At 30.5% G+C, this 23,519-nt stretch overlaps 1 protein-coding gene across 17 annotated transcripts in view; it reads left to right on the top strand.

Moving 5' to 3' along the window:
• Nucleotides 1–23,519, top strand: part of LOC107451792 (serine/threonine-protein kinase Genghis Khan) — a 282,204-nt gene that overhangs the window by 218,375 nt on the left and 40,310 nt on the right. For 5 of the 17 annotated variants that reach the window (XM_016068004.3, XM_016068002.3, XM_016068003.3 and 2 more), the window contains exons 7-13: nt 10,523–10,687; nt 12,526–12,694; nt 14,346–14,428; nt 14,815–14,894; nt 18,476–18,600; nt 20,362–20,490; nt 22,492–22,649. In XM_016068004.3, the coding sequence (XP_015923490.1) occupies nt 10,523–10,687; nt 12,526–12,694; nt 14,346–14,428; nt 14,815–14,894; nt 18,476–18,600; nt 20,362–20,490; nt 22,492–22,649 (909 nt within the window). The remainder of the gene's footprint in view (nt 1–10,522; nt 10,688–12,525; nt 12,695–14,345; nt 14,429–14,814; nt 14,895–18,475; nt 18,601–20,361; nt 20,491–22,491; nt 22,650–23,519) is intronic. The other 12 variants (XM_016068006.3, XM_071182279.1, XM_071182283.1 and 9 more) reach the window with 3 other exon arrangements.

Raw genomic sequence — 23,519 nt, 5'->3', positions numbered from 1 at the left:
CCGGTGTTGCTTCATGTTGCATCATGCGCCTCTTGTTTAAACATTCCTAATCACTAACCTGCAATATCCTTCCTAAGCTTCCATTACTTAACAACTACATCCATATGTGTGATCCTAATTCATATACTATTTTTGTGTGTATACTAATTTCTATTGTTACTAAAAAATCGAGTAATAAATTTTTAATTAACTATTTTTTTTATTATTATTAAACTAGTAAAGATTCTTTTAAATAGTTCTTGCTTTCGAAATGAATGTGGCCAATTCCTATTGAATTCAATATGCTGAACACGAATTTGAATTCAACAACATTTAACACCAAATCTGAAAAACTCTGTATTGTAAGTGTTAACTGCACTAACTGCAATTGTAACAAGTATTCAATTTCATGTTCTTATTTTAATGTAACTTTATACTCTGTTAAAAGGGGATTTTAGGGTGTTAATCAACCACGGCCTGCACCTTGGAGAGGTGGTGGAGTTTATTGGGGTGGGGGTTTTGTGAAGGGCCATCTCTACTATGAACTTTCTGTTTTTCTGGCCATGATTATATTAAACCGATAGATGCCCCATTTGGGCATAAGTGTAGGGTCGTGTGCTGGTGTTGTTGCTGTGCTGAATAAAAATATCATAAAACAACTCCATCGGCTTTTTTTCTGTAATGCGTAGAAAGGTGTATATATGACAGTCCGCTATATAAAAATAAAACATCTTAATATCTTTTGATCCAATTATTGGATTTTCACATTATAAGCTGCTTTCTAAATAAATGATTCGAGGAACTTACTTTAAATAAGCTCGAATATTTGTGCCAACGATATTTTAATTTAAGAGTCAGTATCTTTTTTTCCCCTGATGGACTTAGATTCATGACCCTTAATACATTGAATGCCACGGGGGTCACCGGTGATCGGCGATGCTAAGATTATTGGAAACACATAATTCGAGTAAATTTTTAATGCTTTTTGTTTTTTTAATATTATTATCGTTACTAAAATGGTTTGAAGAAATTAATGCAATATAGAACGCACACAAATCATTTTGGCCAGACGGGCAAGCCGTATTTAAATTAGCGTGGCATTCAACGTGTTAAAGTCTTCTGCGATTTGGTAAATAAGGTCCCAATTGTTTAGATAGCCGTTGGAAGTTAAGCCCCTCTTATTTTAGTTTCCCTTTTTGTATATTTCACCATATCTCTAGCACTACTTAAGATAATCAAACAATTATTGCTCACAATTATCGAACTTGAAAGGAATTAAAAAATTATGAACGACCAAGTTTGCGTAGTCTCAATGTCGACCACGTTGTAACAAAAAGCATTATTGCTGCTGTGACGGACATTGATAGTTGCGCATTGGATATTGAACGCTGACGGATGACCAAAGGTGTAAGTATTGAACATTAGTAGTGTGTACCTGAAACTTGGTGTATGTATCTTTGAATATGTATGTATCTTTCCTTGTATCACTCGTCTTTAAATGGCGTGTGTATATAAATAAACAGTTTCTAAGCTCAAGGAGATACTTTTTTGTATGTATTTTTCCAATTTAGTATTCGTGTTCAGCATGCTTAATTCATTTAGGATTGGACACTTTCATCCGGAACGCAATTTCATTGTTGCCCAGTGTTATTATTGTTCATTTTGTTGGGTTAAGCATGTTGTAATTTTTTTTTAAGAAATTTATTTTTGTGAGAGCTTGTAAAAAGTTGTTAATTGTGCAATCATTTTGTGGCTGGAAATTGTGTTATATTAGATCTTCGTAAAATCTAATATCGTTTTTTTTTATTTCATTATTATTATTAATTTAAAATTCTGAAATAATTCTTTAAGTTCAAACATTTTTTAATCTAAATTCGAAATTAGTAAAGCTTTAAAATATCGATTTTTAAATTTTCTCTTAGTAAAAGGAAATTTTATTTATTACTTCATGTTAATCCCGAAGTCATGAAATTTAACAAAATTTTGTCATTTTCGGCATAATTGCTTACTGTATAATGTTATCTCTCTCTCTTTTTTTTTTTTTTTTAAAGAAAATTCTTTTTTTTTTTGCTGTGTTTCTTAATTTTTTATTATTTTCATAATAAATAAATAAATAAAAAAATGGGCAAGTTTGTTTGCAATCAACTGTGTTTAGAGTACTAATTTTTTTGTTGTTGAAGAGTTTTATTCATCGAAGTTAAGTGGAAAAGTTTTTGATAAAATTAATTGTCATATTTTCTAATTAAATATATGATCATAAAATTATACAATTTTTTAAATTTACCTATTTTAGCGTACTTATTTGTTTGAGGACGAATAGATTATAAAATTTTTTTTCTTCTCTAAAACAAAAATAAAGGACTCGGACTTGTTGTTATTGTCTTATGCTATTTGTTAGTGCTGATCAGCCTATTTTAACTGGACTTATAATGTACTAATATGCTTTATTAGTGGGACGTACTCAGGATTAAATTGTTTATGTTTAGTTTGTATTTGTGAATTACATTTCCTAAATTTAATATGTATATAAAACTAAAATGGTAATCTAATTTAAATTTTAATCTATAAATATTAAGGAATTAAATTTTATATTCGTTCTTTATATCATTATTATTCTTCAAAAAAATGTTGGTGTGGATTGTGTTCGATTTTTTTACCACTGTTAATTTTGTCATGGTTATATTGTGAGTTTTCGATGATTTCTTTCTGTACTTATAAACAATAAAACTGATTAGGCAGGCACTAAGTTTAGACAAATGTTTCCTTATTAGTAACAAGTTTCGGTATTAGAAATGAAAGAAAAAACTGATTTACCTGCCAGCTCCGTAGCTAGGCGCTTGAGAAATCATTGAACCTCATGATTTACCTCGTCATCGGCCGATTTACCTACTAGTTTCCGGCCATGTAATTGGTAAAGCATTGTACCTCATTTTTTTACCTCGTTTTCGTCTGATTTACCTCCTAGCTTCTCACCATGTAATTAAGAAAGCGTTGTACCGCATAATTTACCTCGTTTTCTGCTGATTTACCTCCTAGCTCTCCGCTATGTAATTGTGAAAAAAAAATGAACCTCATTTTTTTTACCTCGTTTGACTTACATACCAGCTTCTCATTATTTAATTGAAAATTCGTTGAACCTTATAATTTACCTTGTCTTAAGCTGATTTCCCTCCCAGCTTCTTACCATGTAATTGAAACATCGTTGAACCTTATAATTTACCTTGTCGTAAGCTGATTTCCCTCCCAGCTTCTTACCGTGTAATTGAAACATCGTTGAACCTCCTAATTTACAACGTCGTCGGCTGATTTACCAACTAATTTTCTGCCATGTGATAGAGAAACGTTTTTACCTCGCCGTCTAGTTTATATACCAACTTCTCACTATGTAATTGAAACCTCATGATTTACCTCTTTGATTGCTGATTGATTTACTAGTTTTCTGCCATGTGATTGAAAAACGCTGCACCTCATTTTTTACATCGTCGTCTAGTTTATATACCAACTTCTCACTATGTAATTGAAACCTCATGATTTACCTCGTTGACTGCTGATTGATTTTCTAGTTTTCTGCCATGTGATTGAAAACGTTGCACCTCATTTTTTACCTCGTCGTCTAGTTTATATACCAACTTCTCACTATGTAATTGAAACCTCATGATTTACTTCTTTGACTGCTGATTGACTTACTAGTTTTCTGCCATGTGATTGAAAGCGTTGTACCTCATTTCTTACCCCGTCGTCGTCTAATTTACATACCATCTTTTCACTATGTAATTGAGAATTGAGAATTTCACCTCGCCGTCAGAGCTGAACCGTTTGTCGTCACCAGGTCAATTTCCACTGTTTTTTGTCAGCGTATATTTTGTGATGGATCCACATTGAAGAGGAGATTGGAATATTAAACAAGGGTATAAGTATTCTCTAAACGTCGTCTATGATACCGTTTATTTCCTCGGATTATTTCAATGTAAAATCATCCCACGCATATTCTTTAACTTCTATTCCCTAATTTGAAGGAGTATTTAGCCAGAAGATAACTCAGCTCTTAAATTAACTGAAAAGGCTAAAATATGAACATGGCAGGTAGCTGGTATGACATGGGCATATCCAACGTATATGTTTGAGCTTCAACAAAAATGCATCAATCGATTTGGCGAATATGTAAGAGAACAGAAGGACATTTAAAATTATGTAAATATTATAAAAATATCAACGGATTTTGTTATTTCTAAGAATATGGGGCATTTTATTTTTGGTATTGCCCTAGTATTTTTTCTTATCACTTCAGACTATTTCGATTTGAGAGATAAACACCAGCAAAAAAATTATCTATTGAAATAAAGATTGTTATAAATTTGAAGGGAAATTATTATGAGGAAAAACTGTTAAACTATTCATTTAAAGGAAAAAAAGAAACTATAGTACTTTATAATTGGCATATTATGTTTTCCATTTTTAAAATATCTTAAAAAGGGGGAAAAGCATTGATAAAGGGAAAAAAATTAAAGGAAGATAGAATTTTTATTAAAGTTAACTATTAGAACTATTTTTTTAAAGTTAAATTTGAATTAAAATTAACGATTTTTTGAAAAAAATTATTTTATCTTTTTATGTAAATGCTTGGTCGCACTTATTTTCGCTGTTTATAATTTGATTCTTAGTTTATCTTTTCCTTTTTATTCAGTTTTAGGGATGCGTACTTTTCGAATGTGATATCAGCCACAAAAACTGCGGAATAAAATTTTCTTTTCCCTTCTATAGGTGTAAGAAATTTCCAAGTCTAATTTTTCGTAATTTGTTGAGCCAAAAAGTTGCGCTAAAATCATTTCCCTCTTCCAAAATGCATGTCTTAGCGGAAATTCTTACTTAGTGTACTGATATAATAGAAAAAAAACAAGTGTCTAAAATAAAAGAAAATTAATAATGACTGGTATTTTCTCCTCTAACTTTCTTTTGTGTTTTTCTTTTTTGGAAAAAAAATTCACCTTTCAAAAAAGTTGTCAGAAAAAATTTCTCTTTTTCGTAAGCCTTTCTTTTTGAGAATAGCTCTTTATCATTTCCCCTTGATCAACTATTTTTTGTACTTTTTACTCATTCTTTACGATTTTCTTGGCGCCTTTGGTTAAAATTTACTTTTCCAGAAAGACATTCTTTTTGTCACCCACCATATCTTTCCTGCTACCTTTACATCAATTTTTGCTTTAGCTTTTAAGGATAATTATTGCAAAAGTAGAGTCTCATCAAATACTTACACAGTTTAATGTTTTCATTTCTTATTTCTTAAATTTGCTTTTTTAATCGAGAAATTATCAAGACTTGAGAAAACTTGATTCAAAAAAAAATTCTCTGATATTTCCAGTATGATTTTTTCGAATATCCCAGAAGTATATCACTGGTGGTATATAATTTATTAGTAATTTTTCTGTTCCGCCTTATTCTTAACTATAAAATATATTGCAAAGCTCTTATACTAGCCATAAGAGCTGAAAATAAACATTTTTTTAAAAAATTTATTATTACAAGGCCAATTTTCTTCTTGGAAAAAATATTTGACTTTCTCATATTAATTCATTTTTTCCTGACTTTTAGTAAATTTTAATTCAATTCCCTGACATTTCTCTGATTTTTCCAGCTGATCTGTGAACCCCGTTAATTTAAAATGGAATTTTTTTTATTATTTTTTTCTATCAGAAACTACTTTTTACTAAGAATATGCTTTGTGTTATCATTAATTGCAGGGTGACTATAAATTACCAACTGTGAATCAAAAAATCTTCGTTTATCATTTTAATTAATTTTTAAATGTAACTGGATTAAATCGTTTTATACAAACTTTGTTGAAAAGGAAATAAAATAATAACTACTAAATTCTTAATAAATAATTTTTGAAGAAATTTAAAGAAAAAAAAACGCATTTGCGAATTCTGATAGCTTTTGTCATAGTTATAGAGCTGCTTTTTCATTTCTACTTATACTCACGTAGAAGATTTGTAATATAATAAAGTTTTTCATCCATATTATATAGTTTAAAATATAAGAAAAGTATCTATAGATCTTGTCGTTTCTAGCATGCCCGCCATTGACCTTTGCTAATTAAGTCTGAAAGGTGCGCCTTTTGTTGAAAAAAGAGCACCGCAAATGTCAAAGTACATCTTAGCTATGAAGCATCACTCATTCGTGAAGCTACTTCCACAATTTTGACATAGATCTGAAGGGGAAGGAAACTTTATCCAGGTCCCTGTACCCATGGTATTGCCCAGTGACCGACCACTGGGCTTTCGATTCCACCGATTTTACGAGCAGGTATCGCATGCATTCGGTTGATCTTAGCGAAGTTGAGAACCGATTTTTGTTTTGCGTTACATGGAGATGAAAACCATGAATTCATTCTATAGCTAACAACAATGTTACTTTAAATCATAGTTTCACCCTTGTCATGAGATTTTAATGAAATTGTTTCAAGAACTTTATTTATGGAAAAAAGAGGGAATAGAAAATTTTACTAGTTACTGGAATTTTTATGAAACATTTTTCAATGAAACTTTTTTAAAAAAGTTATAAAAATAACAGCATTAAAAAAATTTAATTTAATATCGTAGTTACGAATTATAAGAGTTTTTGTTGCTATTATACAGCAGTTTTTATCACCATCTCTGAGCAACCCATACCAACGTAAAAGATTTGCGGCTACTATATACTTTGTTATCCACATCTTTATAATTTTAAATAAAAGAGAAGTATTCTGAGAAACTATTTTTTTTTCTTCAATAAAATCAATCTTATTTTGCCTTTCATAGCTGTTAACGACGAAATCTTTCTGTGGTTAACAATGACAAGTGATATTTTAACCCACGTCTTCACCGTTGTTTTCAATTTTTACATTTGTCGCCATTCCGGTTGAAGAATTTGCGGTCCATCTGCAGCTCTATCTTCAAAAATTTAAATTTGTCTGCAGAGAGGCAGAGATTATTATTGCAAAAATTAAGCTTAATCTAACATATATTTAGCACAATTTGCAAATATTGAATAAAGTTATACGAAAAACTTTGTCGTTTAAATTTTATTTGAATTTTATGCAATCATTTTACAACTTTGTACTAATGTAGAAAAACAGATGCATATACAGATGATAGTCCAATTAAGATATATATGCAAATGATATACAAATCTTCCATTTTAAAGGAAGAAATTAACAGAATTGTTATTTACAATGATTTTTGGTGATAAGAGTTTCTGCGAATAAAGTTCGTTACCATTCCATCACAGGTATTTTGCTGACAAATGAATCAGGAAATAAAACAAATAATCAGAAACAATAAAAATTAAGGAAGTATCTTTATTTGGTGTTATTTTTTTTAATAAAATATTCCTTATATTTCGTAAATGTAGATCGAAAAATCTTTTCTTTTTATCTTTAATTAGTATTTGTCCCGCAGTGGGCTGATCGTTAAGACACGATTCCCAACAGATCACCGAAGTCAAGTATCACTGGCTGCTGTCAGTGTGCGGGTGGGTAACCACTTCGATCAGTCTACGTAAGGACCGAGGGTGTGCAGTATTGGTCCTCATTAAACTGTTCTACCTTAAAGTGCTCGAATTCGCGTGCAGGTCGTTGGGCTGCCGAAGCGGGGGTGCCATCCCCTCCACAGAGGATCAAAATTGTGACGGCATGTCTTCGGTTCATCCTCAGGGATGTTTCCCAGACCGTCGCCAGTAGCCTATATACGCTCTAGTGCGACGTAAATGAACTACTAATACTTAATTTGTACTTGTTATCAGTTTTTTTTTGTTGTTGCTAGAAATTGTTTCTTCATTTTCTTCTTCTTTTTTTAAATTTGAAGTGAAAAATAGTCTCTAGATATTGTATTGATCTCCATTGTCCGCTGCCGTGCTGGAAGGTTTTTGTTATCACCAAGGTTTTGGGATCGCCATCATTGGTGCATCTATCTAATATTTTAAATATTTTTATGAGCGCTATGTATTTTAAATAGCGTCGCCTACATCACTGGTTGGAGAGCTGGGGTAGTGAGTTCGATCCTGGTGGACAACCGGTATGTATGCGCAATCAATGTGTGAATTAAATCTGTCGTGTTTCAAAGTCCTTTTGTTGGCTGTCGTGTTTAAGTTTGGAAAGAGGGCTACTAGCTGATTTTGGAGCCCCTGAATTAGACAGGCCGACTTATCATTTATTTTTGGAACAAAGAGCTAACATAAGCATACAGCATAACAATACTAACATAACGTTAACTTCCGAACTTGTTTGCTCCAATATTGCTTGATAGGTCAGCTCTGATAGTATAGGAGCCTTAGCTGAGGTACTGGCTAGGAATCATAATTACGTGGCATTCTTATCATGGTCGTTAAAAGATTGAACCTTTTAAAATGGGGCTAGATGCTTGGCTATGCTTGTGTAATGATGCATTTGCTGTAACTGAGATTTAAATCTCGGCCGTTAGTGCTCGAAGCGAGGGCTGATATGCGTTGAATTGTACCAGTCAATTACAGACATTTTAAATGTATGGAAACATTTTCTGTGGATTGTACACGCTGTGTTATGCGTCAATGTTTTTACTTAAAATGCGCGCATCAATTCAAAGTGATTAGCACCTAACTACAATAATTTTAAATCTACTTTTTATGCGCTGCAAGAAATGCTGCTTTGTGTTTAATATTTGACTTTAAAATAACTACTTGTGTTCTTTGCTCCTGTTAAATAATTACCTATGAATTTATTCAAATAAAAAAAATATGATTGCTATTAAAGATAAAAATAATTGGTTTTACCTTATTTATAAATAGAAAACTATAGCTTTAAGCATTAAGTTGGTTATTTCTTATTTCCTAGGATGAAGTGATCGTTCTGAAATTATCAAATTATTTTATACATTTAATTTTTTTCGTATTTCTATCTAAAGCTTATAGTTTTCTTCTTTTTTTTTGTTACGTGTATATGTTATGAAACCAGGACATTTGAAAATTATATTCCAAAACATTAAACTGTATCTTTTTTCTCTCACTCATCTGCGAGTTCCTTAATCGTGTTTTAAAAACCCAAAATTTAGTGAAATAAAAAATGAAGACTAAAGTAGGACAATAAATCTATCACAAAATTATGTAGATTAAATAAAATATTTAAACTTAAGTAAAATAATACTGCATTGAAATATTTATAATTAATAAAGTAATATTATTTTATTTTAAATAAAAAAAAACAACAGCAAATTTGTAAATTATTCTATAAATAATATTTAAGTAGTTCTTTCATTTCATATTTTAATTTACTGATAGTTTTTTTAAAAAAATTTTTATGAGCCACCAATACCTTTGGTGATAGCTTTTATACAAGAATCAGCAATTGTGTTAGAGATATTGCTTGATTAAAAACTTCCATTCGCTTCAAAAATATACAAATTGGGAAAAACGGTCGACATGTTTCAAGCGCTTCAGAAATAGGCGTACATATTCAAAACTTGCTAGACGTGAATGAAAAGAAAAAGTGATTTGAAATATCAAACATAAAGTTACCAACGAAAAATGGAAAAATAAATGTGAGAAGCAACTTTCTCACCTTTATTTTTCAATTTACCGTTGCTGACTTTTCGTTTCTCATTTCAAATCACTTTTGTTTCTTCTAATTCACGTCTAATGGGCGCCCATTTTTTGAGCTCTTGAAACATTTCGACTGTTTTTTTTTTATTACCCTATTTGTATATTTTTGAAGCGAAAGAAGTTTTTAATCGAGTAATATTGAGCCATGGTGGCTCAGGAGATAGAGCGCTTGTCTCCCAATGAGGTGAACCGGGTTCGATCCCAGCGACAGCTGATCGATTCGAATTCCGCACCCGGCTCTCACCGACCATAATGCTGACGTAAAATATCCTCAGTGGTAGACGGATCATGGGTTAGATTCTCCTTGCCGTCAGGCTAACCGTGGAAGGTTTTAGAGGATTTCCTCACCATGTAATGCAAATGTGGGTTAGTTGCATCAAAAAAGTCCTCCACGAAAGCAAATTTCTCTCAATATTTGATCCAGGAGCTCCCTTGTATTCTGGATTGGGTTTAAAATTACTAGGCTGTCGAATTGAATATTAGTAGCGGTAAATCTCCGCATACCCCCTGGCGGGGGCGGGACGGGGTTAAGCTGTAATTAGTTGCCGTAAACCCAAAAATTGGGTCTGCTGCTCAACGGCAGTATTAAAATAAAATCAAGTAATATCTTACCGCTTCAGTTTCTTGCAATTATTTATTTTCTATTTGAGATAGTTATTAGTACTATGATTCACCATTTCACTTGGTCGATTAACTGCGATTCCACCATCCGGTTTTTATTCACGCAAAACATCATAAGGAAACGCTCTCAACTTTCTTTTTCTACGAGGCAATTGTTAGTCCTGTAAAGGCTTCCGAAGAAATCAATTTTTATGGACGAATGCTGGGATATGCTCAAGTTCAGAAGAGAAGCCCTTCGAGAAAAAAGGTTCCCTCTCTCAGTACATGTTTATTAATTCATGCTTGCTCTGTTTGTTGATTTTTCCATATCAAGGCTCATCAATACTCCCTGCAGGCAATGGAAGACGGTAAAGGCAGGTACGGAGCTGAATGTGATTGGTGGTCCCTAGGTGTCTGCATGTATGAAATGCTCTACGGAGAAACGCCATTCTACGCCGAGTCGCTGGTAGAGACCTATGGTAAAATTATGAATCACAAGGTAAGTTTCACAACATTCTATTCTTAGGCTAATTGAAAAATCTGATAGTTTTCAGTGCTCCCATGATCATCGGTAAAGCCTTCAGTATTTTTCAGCCCAGTTTCCTTAGGCTCAATACAGTTAGTCTACCAGCCCAAGTTAAAATTCTTGACGGTCCCATTAAACATCTTGATGGTTTATGTCGGTTTCAATGCGATTCATGATGGTCCAGCATCATTTGATGGTCACCATCATCCAACATTTTCCATTATGCGTTCATGGTTTTTGATATGCCAACAAACTTCCGTCATGGAAAATGCTACTTTAATATTATGATGGTTAACCATAAAGAGAAGTTTGATTCTCATGGATCAAGAATCCATGATGGTTTAATGGAAATTCTTGTTGGTCATCAAAAATTTTTTTTTATTATTTTGGGCCATCGTAAGTCCGTCCGAATTCCTACATTGGGATGATGGTTCGTTCATGATCGTTCCAACATTTGATTTCTAAGAAACTATGATGGAAATTTCTGATGGTTCAACTTGAACGAACCATCAAAACAAGAACGACTATTCTTATGTTGGACCTTCGTAAATCAGTTCGAATTCCTACGTTGGGATGGTGGTCGTTCATGATCGTTCCAACATTTGATTTCTAAGAAACTATGATGGAAATTTCTGATGGTTCAATTTGAACGAACCATCAAAGCAAGAACGACTATTCTTATGTTGGACCTTCGTAAATTAGTTCGAATTCCTACATTGGAGTGATGGTTATTTATATTGGTTACCATCAAAAATATAACGGTTCATGATGGAATTATTGATAGTTACCATCATATGTTGGTCCTTCGATGGAAAACCATCAAAATTTCGACTCGGGTGTCTTAGGAGGACGCCATACCATGGGAGAAACTTTTCATCGCAAGTTCTCTTTCACCTCCAGTACTAAATTAAAAAGAAAGAAAAAGTGAATTCCTTAAGGCAAATCTAGAGTAAGCGATGAAGTTTCAATTGCTTAAATGGAAAATAATAATAATATCAAATTAGCGAACAAGTTATTAGAAGAGAACTTTTCCATTGCGTAATCTTAAGTTATCTTCTCATTTATTTTCATTTGGATGCCTTAAAAAAATTTTTTTTAGTATTTGAAACTTCATGGCTTACTCTAGACTTGTCAGAACTCACCTTTTCTATACTTAAATTTGTTATAAAGGTGAAAGATAAAAGATTTTTTCGTAGTGTCCTCTTAAGCTAATTAAAAAACGTACGAGTTGCTTAATCAGATTGAACTTTCTTAGTCTTAATTTTTATTAAGCATTTTTTTAAATATTTTTTTCATTATTTTGTGTTAATTTAGGTCAAAATAAGTGGAACATCTTATATTTAGTATTTTAATAACTTATGATTATGAAATACAGTATGAAACACTGATGTCTTTTTCAGTGTTGAATTTAAAATTTTCCCAACACGGCTCACGAACTAGCCACATGGTATATCCTCTCTAATGCAAAATCGGGGACTTCAGGAATTGCCATGTCTTCTGGGTTTGGTTCAAAATTTCTAGGTCATGGAAAGTAGTCACCTCTCTTGCCTATTAAAACTATATATATATATACTCCCATATATTTTGAGCCTCTCAAATTCAAATCTTTCAACAACAACAACAAAAAAATCTCTTACCGAATGCCATTAAATGCATAATATTAGTAAAGAAACAAAAGAGTGTGTATAGATCATAATACTATTTAGTGAAATATTGCTAATAAAATCAATCTGTTTAAATTTTCAAGTGATTTATAGCTTTTCAACTATTCCGATTATTTTTTCTCTTTACATTTTCCCTTCTCACTACAGAACTGCTTCGATTTTCCTGAAGATGCGTCTTTTCACGTTTCCGAGGAAGCCAAGGATCTGATGCGGAGGCTTATCTGCAGTCCAGAATGCAGACTGGGACAAAATGGACTGGAAGATTTCCGCAATCACCCCTGGTTCAGCGGAGTCAATTGGGCTACTATCAGAGAAAGTAAGTCACAATGTGCTTGACTCAGAGACCGAAATCAAATTTAAAACTTTTTCTTTCAATGATCCAGGGTGCATAGCGTTTTTAAAAAGTGCTTCTTCTTTTCGATTTTCGTTTTTTTAAAAGCCCTTAAAGATTCTTTTTTCATTGGGTATTTTAAAAAAGTGCTTAATTTTCCCTTTTTCAAAATGAGATTTTTTCTTTACTATGTTGATTTTCACTTCGAATTATGCTAAAAGACACAGTTCACATTGAGCTATTCAACGTCTGGACAATTAATTCAACCCCAATCTATTTCGACGTATTGTCAGTTCGTGGCGTATGAAAACGCCATTCGTTTTGCAGGATTAAAAATTTTATGATTTTTGACAGTTGTCAAAAACAATGAATGCTGAAATTTTTTTTGGACATGATTTTTAAAACAAGATAAAGCTGTCAATTGTTAAAAAACTTTCAAACCCTGCCTAGTTATGATATTTTTTAAAGTGCTTAAAAATATTTTTGAGTGCTTGAAAAGTGCTTAAAAGGTGCTTATTTTTTGTTGAATAATTTGCCTACGCACCCTGTGGTCGTTTTATTATTTTTTAGAAACTTTAAAAACTGTTTAACCTCAAAACCAGTGATTTTATTTTATTTTATAACCGTCGTTGAACAGCCGACCCAATTTTATGGGTTTACGACTACTTACGTTCAACTCCGTAGCCTTGTAATTTTGAACCAATCCAGAAGACAAGGAAACTCCTGGATCAGTACCCCCAGAGGTATTGATTTGTTGTGGGAACATGGAGGACTTTGAGACTCGACAGATTTAACGTGCATCAGTCACCATTTACTACACGGGGAGTCTTCGGCCGGCGAGGATCGAACCCACGACATCTTGGATATGGGCCCAGCGCCCTACCGACCAGGCTATCCCGGCCCAAAACCAGTGATTGTATAAAAGAAAGTTAGAGCATCTAAAAAATAATATTTGACACTTTGCAATAATAATCGAGTTGCTCAGATGCAAATGCGATACCGCAAACATAGTGCTCAATATTCTTATTATCAACAAGAGAAACGCCTGCAATAGTTCTAATAGAGACTAAGCCGCGGTGGCTCAGGGGATAAGACTTTCACCTCCCTATTAGGTGATCCAAGTTCGAATCCCGGTTGTGGCTGGTTGATATAAACTCTGCTCCCCTGGCTTGCACCGACCACAGTGCTGATTTAAAATAACCTTAGTGGCCAAGGTTTGGAGATAACTACTTCAGAGAACCCTATACTGCGAGAGAAACTTTTCATGGTAAATTCTCTTTCGCCTCCATTGGTATTTTAAAGTTCAGAGAAAAGTGAGTTTAGGTAACTAACCCATGAAGTTTCAAATGTCAAAATTTTTTTAACAAAACGTCAAATTGCAACCAAATTATTGCGGGATTACTTCCCCACTGTGTGATCCTGCTGTAATTTGTTTGCATTTTGAAATTTTTTTTAGTCAGGATCCGCTCTAGGTTTACCTGAACTTACGTTTTCTATGTTTTAAATTATTTATAAAAGTGATAGAAAATTTGCGTGAAGAGTGTGTATGGCGTTCTCTTAACTTCTATGACTTCTCTGACACTTACAGCAGCTTGTTACTTTTACTAAAACTCTTATCTTTTTTACTTTTTTATAGCTGAAGCTCCTTACATTCCCGAAGTTAGCAGTCCAAGTGATACATCAAATTTTGACGTGGATGAGACTGATTTAAAAGGATCAGTGAGTAATATTTATTAATACAATGTTAACAGTTAGAAATTTTTAAAAGGATCAGAAAGTAATTTTTTTTTAAAAATGAAATACTAATAGCATAGTTACTAGCTTTTTCCAAAAATCTAATTTACTAAAGTTATAGATCCATTTATTTCATAGACTGAACTGTAATTAGTCATATAGCTATTTTTTTATAAAGCTGTTTTTCTCTTTCCTTCCTTTAATGCAAATTCATTCTATGAGGGCAGTATCCGTGCTATGGATTCAAATGTATTTATATAAATTTTAATTTGTAAAATCTTGGATTATAAACAATTACATTTTGCATAAGTAACTTTTTATAAGAAATTTAAACTTCATATAAGATTTCCACATTATTTATTTATTTGTAGGATTCTGTACCACCTAGTTCGAATTCTGTGTTTTCTGGTCTTCATCTTCCTTTTGTTGGTTTTACTTTCTCTTCCAAAAGGTAAGATATACTGATGCCATAAGGAACTATTTACAAATTCTTGCAAAATCGTCTGCGTTTTACTAAAAATATCTTATTCCCTGGACAGGAAGTAAAAAATGCATTATTTTTTGCGTATGAGTGCATTTTTTTCTTTTTTTAATTTTATCAATAGAAAGTTTTTAACCCAGAACCTGTGAAAGAATATTTCACATTTTTTTTAAAATTCTGTTATGGCAAACGACTTTGGTATCAAAGTAATTTTTTTTATGGAAGACAGCTTTGAAATAAACAAAATAACCAGAAATTTTGAAATAAACAAATTATTGTCATGATATAATAATAATTTTATTTCAAAAGTCGAAAAACTTTGTAAAAAAAAGTGGAATAATGCCATTAAATTTTTCTATTATTTTTCAACTATAAGTTTTAGTTTTTAAAAAAACAAACTATCCCCTTATTATAATGTTCTTTTTTATTTCATTTACATATATCTAAATATCATAAAAAGAAGGAGTAAAAGAAATAGTATAAAAGAAGAAGGTAAGTAAATAAGCGTTGTTTTGTGTGCAAGAGTTTAGAAAGTTTTTAGAAAGAATGTTTCACAAATTTTTTTATTATGTTTATGAAATATGACAATGTTATAGAAATAAATTTCCTTATTCAAGACAATGTTGAAATAAACAAAATAACAATACGTTTTGAAATGAAATTTTTTTTTGTCATGCCATAAAAATTGTATTTAAAAAGTCGAACGATTTTATAAAAAAAGTGGAACAATGTCATTATGTTTTTTTCTGCAATTTTTTAGTTACATCTCGTTATGAACTTTTTCAGCTATAATTTTTTTAAAGCGACTGGCATATTATAATACTTTTCATAAATTCATTTTTATTTCATCTACATATGTATATCTAAAAATAATGCTCTTTGGCTAGGAAGAAGTTGTATGTACAGATTTGAAAAGTATGTTTTATCAAATTATCCAAGTTACTTAAAGATTAAATTAAAGATTATTATTTGTTAAAAAAAAAAGACTTATGAGATTGTTTAAAGATTATTACGCATATAAAAAAAAGTTAACCAATAAGAACTATGCATCTTAAAAACTGATTATTTAATTGATAGATATCATGATTACTTTTTCTCATTTAATTCAAATGTATATATTTTATTCCAAATGTCATAGAAAAACAAAAAAACTTTATGGAATTATTCCATAAAGTTTTTCTGTTTTCATCTCTTTATTATAACAGCAGAAAACCTATAAACACAATCCTAATGATATATACTTACACACAATACAAAAGAAGTTCGATTTTGCTAAGAATCACTTGTGACATTGATTATAATTAGTGGAAGATCATTAAAGGACTCCTCCAAATATGTAATTAAGAACATTGATTAGAGAAAGAGGAAGTTGCTCGTCATTTAATTAATGGGATTATTTCGTTTGTATTCGATAAAATTAGATTAACATAATTGAAATAATATTATAATTTGAATAAATTGAAGCAGTCCATGAACTGTAATTACGTAATTTTATTAATATCAGTTTTCTCGTATTATTCAGATGAACCTAATAATGTTGATACTTTAAAAAATTTTATGAAATTATTGATTTTTGTGCTAAAATATTGTTCTTTTTTTAGTTACAATAATTATGTGGAAAAAAAAACTTTTTTTAACTGATCATTAACTATTTTGTAAAAGGGGGGGGGGAGTTAAAGAAATCTTTAAAAAAAAACGAAGGTTGGGGAAATGGTTATAATTTTGAAGTGGACTTTCCTGTACATTAGAAAGAAATATTTTCTAAACATTGCCTTCCTACTCGCTATCGCTGGCCAACCAAAATATGGATGACATATGCATTTATTGTTAAATTTTCAAGATTGTATAAAGAAAATCACCAAAATTTTAAAATTCAGTAACTCTGAAGCTAACTCAAAATTTAAAAAAAAATTCAGCAGCTTTTTTTTATTTTTAGTCGTAAGAGTACGTGGTTGCAAAAAATTATAATTTTACTGTGATTAGTTTTTTATTTACCTACTAAAATGCCTACTATTTACCTACTATATTTACCTACTGAAATTTTACTGTGACGGTACAAATTTACCCCAAAGAATATAAAACATTTAATTACTTCAAAACTAATGTAAAATTTAAAAAATTGCAATGCATTATACATGTCAGTAACTGGCAGTAAAAAAAAAAAAAAAATCATGATTATTTTGTTAACAGTTTTTGTAAAACTAAATTACTTAGCACAACAAAATGAAAATAATCAAATCTTTGATTTTCTAAACAATATAATTATTAGTTATAATTTTTCAAGTTAACCGAAAAATATTTTGTTGGTTTGTCCTTTACCCAGAAAAAAAATATTTTCGATATAATTATTTGTAATACTTTTGCAAGTAAAGTAACAATGTTTTGTTAATTTGTCCTCTACAAAGAGAAATTTTCTATGGTTACTATTTTATAAGTGGATTTGTAATTAATGGTTTTAATTTTGAGAATGGACTTAAAATATTTTGTGAATTTTGTCTCTACCTGGAAAATATATTTTTGTTAAAGAATTAATAGTTATAATTTGGAAAGTAAGCTTAAAATGGTTTGTCTTCTTAATTTGTCCTCTTTCTAAAAAATTTTTTGAAATCGACTAAAACTATTTTGTTTCTTTATCCTCAGCATGGAGAAAAATATTTTCTGCGATTACAATTTTGTAGATGGATTTATTATTAAACTTTATAATTTTGAAAATTGACTTAAAATCAATTGTTAGTTTGTCCTCTCTCTACCTGGAAAAAATATTTACTAAAAAAACTTGTACTCTGTTTGAGCTAGTTTTTTAAATTTTTTAATAAAGACAAAATTCTTTGTATTAGAATAAGAGTTGTGGGAAGTATAGTTATCGACAATATAAAACCTCATCTATGAAAATGTTCCCCATCATAGAATTGAGTTAACATGTCTTATACTGAATTGGAATTGTATTTTTGTAGTGGTAGATACACTACAGTACTCCACCACCAGAATTTTATCTGTGATAGAATTCGATGAATGAGATACCACTAGTTGATTCATTGCTGTTTTGTAAAAGGCCAGGAGAGCTGTTTTAAGATCACCGTACTTTTGCTGATCGTGAGAGCTGTATTAAGGTTAGAGCCGTGATTTTTCCTTTGTTGCCATTAGCAGTCGAGTGTATGTAGGCCAACGTTGTGTGTAATCGAGACTGAGTAGCAACAGCGCGAGGAGATGGATAATGTCGCAGTCACAAGTAGCAAGTCAACTATTCAATGTGGACCATCCATCAAAGTAGGCATGTTCAGATGAAAGTGAGCGTTACTGTAAAGATAGGCGTGTTCATATCGAAGTGGGAGCTTCTGTCAAGGCATGTTCACATCATGTCCGGGTCACCAATGTGGGGAGAGTAGAATTTGACCATGTCAATCCTCATCTATGAAAAGGTACCCCAACATAGAATCGAGTTAACACTTCTTATATACTACTGAATTGGAATTGTATTTTTGTAGTGGTAGACACACTACAGACTATTAAATGTGTTAAAATATGAACTCAAATCAATATCTTTATTGCAGCAGACTTTCAGGTTTTGGAATGCAAAATGGAATCGACTATCATGCAGAGGAAAATCAAATAATTTATGAACAAAGAATACAAAAACTTGAACATGATAAAATGGATCTACAGAGGAGGTTAAGAGGTAAATAAGTTTTACAGTTCATAAATGAATTATGCTCTGATTCAGTTTTGTTACTGATAGTTTGATTATTTTTATAATAATTCTTATTGACAACTTCTTCAACTTTTAGGCTCTTCTTTAATGACTTGGTCGTCATATAAAATGATGCATTTTAGTGAATAATATGTTATTTGCATAACTGTTGAGAGTTTTCAACAGTTAATCATGACTGTTACGTTTAGTTTTATCCATCTTTAGCTAGCGCCCTCTTAATCTTCCCTATTTATGAAATCGTTACAGAATGCTAATATGAGATAAAGCTTTGTGTTTTGTGAAAATTAAATTTATGATCTACTTTTTTTAAATATTTGAGAAATTATCCTAGTTGTTTGTAAATATGCAAAAATTGAGAATCATTTGTGATTTTTGTTTTGTGAGATTTTCTTTCTCTCGGTAGAAAACGTTTGAAATATTTAATAATTCTCTTAGGTTTTTAAAAAAAAGTTAAATATTTTGTTAAACATTTAAGCTATTTTTCCATTTAAGCCCAAATTGTTTTTAGAGCAAGATATAGTTTATAGTTAAATGCTTTGCACTGAATTTAAAGTTCTTAAAATGTCTCTTTAATTTCCTTGGCAAAAAAAAAAAAAAAAAGGCTATGAAGAACACAATTAATATATATTTTGGTAATTACCCTTTCCCTAATTCATGATGCGTTGTTTCTATCTTTGGCATCAATGTTATCTCATCATCATCATCATCATCATCAATGGCTCGACAGCCCAGGGTGGGCCTTGGCCTTCTCAAGAAGGTTTTTCCAGGCATTTTACAGAAGATTTTTCCCATTTAGTTTTTAAGACAAAAAGGTCTTTCTCTAGGCCATCTATCCATCTCAAATTCAGCCTGCCTCTTTTTCATGTGCCAACTGGTCTGGCATTAAAATCTCTTTTTGAGGTACGGTCTTCGTCCATTCTGATAATGTGGCCTGCCCATTTTATTCTTTGTCATTTAATAAAGTTAATAATGTTATTATTATTATTCATTATAATTCTTTAATTATTAAATTTTGCACACCTATTAAGCAAAAGTTTTTCATTTTTTTTTAGTTTTATTAAAACCATAGCATTTAATTCATATATTAATAATTTAGAAATAATCTTAAAGTAAAGCTGCTTATTTAGACAATTATTAAATAAATATTTGTACATGGTATTGTAAATTTTTAAATATAGAGAAACTCATGAATATGTCACTAGAAAAGCACATTGAAACACATTTTTAAATAATTACATTTATTATGCATAGTTATAGTAGTTGATTTTTATAATCTAAAATTGTTTTAAGCTTTTGTGATTGTTTTAAGCCATGGTGATCATCCTTAATGTATGTTTTTTATTATTGAATATATGTTATTGAATATATAAATATTTATATGTTTTTATTATTTATGTTGAAGTAAAAAAATTCAATACCAATTTAAAAATTGCATACCAACTTAAATTTTATTCTAATATCAAGTATACCTTACACATTATTAAGTTTATAATTAGATGTTTTCAAATCTATTTATTAAAAAATAAGTAATAAATTTTTTTTATTTTATTTATTAAATTTCTTATTGTGATGAATGTAACTATGCTGCCTTATTTTTAGTTGGTGCTATAATTATCATTTTTGAATTAAAAAACTATTTGCCAAAGCTTTTAAGATACAACGTTAAATTAAAAAACGTTTTTACTTTTTATAATTTATGTAATTCTATTTTTTGTTTATCTCATTCAGAAATGTCAAAATTCTTCAAACAACAGGGAATATTATTTGATGAAAATGATTTTGGTAAAGGTCGAGGTTCCGAAGCAGAGAGCCGTAAACTGCAGGATGAAATTAATACCCTCAGAAAGAGGAAATCAGGTACTCCATATTGTTCTTCACTAGAATTAGAACAAATAATTTTTGAAGAGATATTTGTGAATTAAAGAAAGTTAGGAAGAATTATTCAGTTATCTATGTGGGAGAGAGTTTCCATGGTTTCAAGGTAAAAAAAAAAAAGAGGCTAAAGTATCTGCTAGAGCTCCAATTTTTAAGAGTCTCTCAGATTATCTAGCTATTTATTTTAAAAAAAAGTATATTTTAGGAAAAACATTTCAATAAGATATTTTTACAAAAAATATTTCAGTAAGTAACTCAAATTTTTAAATACTAATATCGAGTTTTTACTAAATTCATGTCCAGATAGGTCTACAAATAGGCATGTTTTCATATCTTTAAAATCTATAAATCAGCCTTTAAATATTGATATACATTTATTTGAATATTTACTTATTGGTGTAATGATACATATTTACATCATTACAATGAGACAGCATATTATTGGGGGTGGGGAAGGTGGGTATTTGTCCCCCTCTATAATTAGAAATCTCTTAAAGTCCCCCTCAATATTTCAGATAAATAAAAGAGAATTTTTGTAAATTACATTAGGAAAATTTTTTTTATTGCATTTACACAAGTACTTGATCTTGCCTAATTTGGGTGTAAGGATTGGCGATCGAAATGGGCTGCAGGTGGCGTAGAGCAGAACTCTTTTCCTATGGCAACACTTCACATGCTTTCCCCATTAGCGTGTGGAAAGTCATAGAGGGGGAAGTACGTTGGTTTCTCTCTTGATTTTCACATAGATTAAAATCTTTTAACTTGAAAAACTATATGGAACTGAAAACTACTTTAAACATAGTTCTAAAGAAAAGTATCATATAAATTTAAAAAAATATTTTTATTACATAAAAAGGAAAAATATTAAGAAAAGGGAAATTATCGTAGTACATTCCTATACAACTGAAAAGAGGAGGAGAGGGAAGGGAGAAGGGCTAAAGGCATGAAACCGGTCTCTCCCCAGATGGCGTATTCGAGTGTTGCGATTGCGAATTTCAAATCTGAAATTAGTTTTGCTTCTAAAGCTACAGATTTTTTTGAAGTGAAATTTTGACTATTTTTTTGTTGAAATGAAAAAGTTAAAAAACATTACGTATGACAGGTACACGCATAAATGTTACAACAAACTACTAGAGGAGTTGAGGCATATCATCAGAGAAAAAAATCGCAGTGCCCCTAGTGGTGTATGACAGCATTTTCAGGCATGGGTTCCTATGCATTTCCAATCTCGAAGATGTGCCTTAACTCCACTTGAAGATTGTTGCAACATTTATGTGACCACTTTTATTAAATATAACGTTTTTAAACATGTACATTTCGACAAAAACCACAAAAAAATTTCATTTTAAGAAAAACTGTAGCTTGGAGAAAGAAATAGACTGCAGATTTAAAATCAGCAACACAGAAGTATCTAAGATCTGTTTAAAAAAATCTCATGTCAAGGAAACCAAAAAAAGAAATTGTTCTCCAATGTTATCATTGTTAAACTCATGAAAGGTAAAATCAAGAAAGAGATTATTAATTTTTTTTTGCAGATTTTTAGCAAATTGAGGAATTTTTATGTGTGAAATTTACAGAACTACTGCAACTGCATATTTTAATTTAGTCTCCCCTCCAATCTTCATACCATGCATATATTTACTCTAAATACATATATCTAAAATTGTGATAGTAAAGTTACACTTAATAAACAAAGCTGCTAAAAGTGACCTAATAATCTATTTGAGAAAAAAATAAGTTATAGACAATCAAATGGGAAACTATTTTTTCAACATTATACGGCTAAGTATGTCCACAAAGCCCTCTTTAGTTTACATTGTATTGCATTGATGCAAAAGAACTATTTATTTTTTCACCAAAATGTTTAAGAAAGGTATAACTAAAACTGTATCATTCTGAAAAGAAACATGATTTTTAATCAATTCTAACTTTTTCTTATATTTGTAATAATTTTGTTTTGTTTGCTTTTAAAATTATCTTCAGAGCTTGAATTAGAAACTAGCAAATTAAGAAAAGAACATAGAGACATGATACTTGGAAAACAAGAGTTAGATTGCTTACAAGATGAGAAAATCCTGCGTATTAGAGAATTAGAAAAAGCCCTTCGCTTTTCGAAAACAGAAAATGACGATCTGCACAGGGTAAGTCAATCAATGACATTAAAGTCTTTCAATTTGCATATAGATAGGCTATTTGTATCGAAATATTTTGCATACCTTTGTTTAATAAGAAATATGTTAGTTTTATGATTTTACACTACTACTTCAAATTTCTGATTCAAAGATAACATTTTCTTGCAAAATGAAAATTTTTTTAGATTCTTTCTTTAAAACATTTCATTTTAGCTGTAGAAATAGTCGTCGCAAGAGCTTGAAATCGGGGTACAAATCAAAGTAACTGAGTAAAGTATAAATACTTCATTCATTAGTAAAGTGTGAAATAAAATTAATTAAGCAGAATGAAATCAATCATTAATTTGTTTATTTGTTTTACTGTAGTAGATAGTTAATTTTCTTACATCCTGCCTTTTAAATTGTTAGAATTGTTTTTGCCAAGTGCATGAGAGGTTTGAGTATCAAAATTTAACTATTGATGGTAGATAAAATAAAATTTCTATGTTTTAAAGTAGTAAATAAAAATGTTTCTGGTTTAATTAAAAAAAATTTTTGTTCATTGCTCTTACATGTTTCTTATAATTCTTGAGGGTTTCAAACTTTTTGTTCATGATTACCACAAGTTTTTTTGTTAAATAATTTGTAACCGGAAGTGCTTCAATTTATCTTTTACATTTAAAAAATGTTAGTTTTTAAAATAGGGAAATAAATACAATTCTGAAAATAACATACTTTTTAATCATTTTCCCCTATAAAATTCATTTATTTTTTAACAAAATATAAAACTTTTTTGGGGTTTTAATTGTTGGGAAGAAATAATTTGTAAGTTGTATAAAATGTGAAGGTTTTTTCTTTATAGATAATGGTAGCATACAGTTTGTGTCTACTCTATTACTT

The sequence above is a fragment of the Parasteatoda tepidariorum genome, chromosome 6 (genome assembly GCF_043381705.1).
Source record: "Parasteatoda tepidariorum isolate YZ-2023 chromosome 6, CAS_Ptep_4.0, whole genome shotgun sequence".
NCBI lineage: Eukaryota > Metazoa > Arthropoda > Arachnida > Araneae > Theridiidae > Parasteatoda > Parasteatoda tepidariorum.
This window is presented reverse-complemented; position numbering and strand designations above follow the sequence as displayed.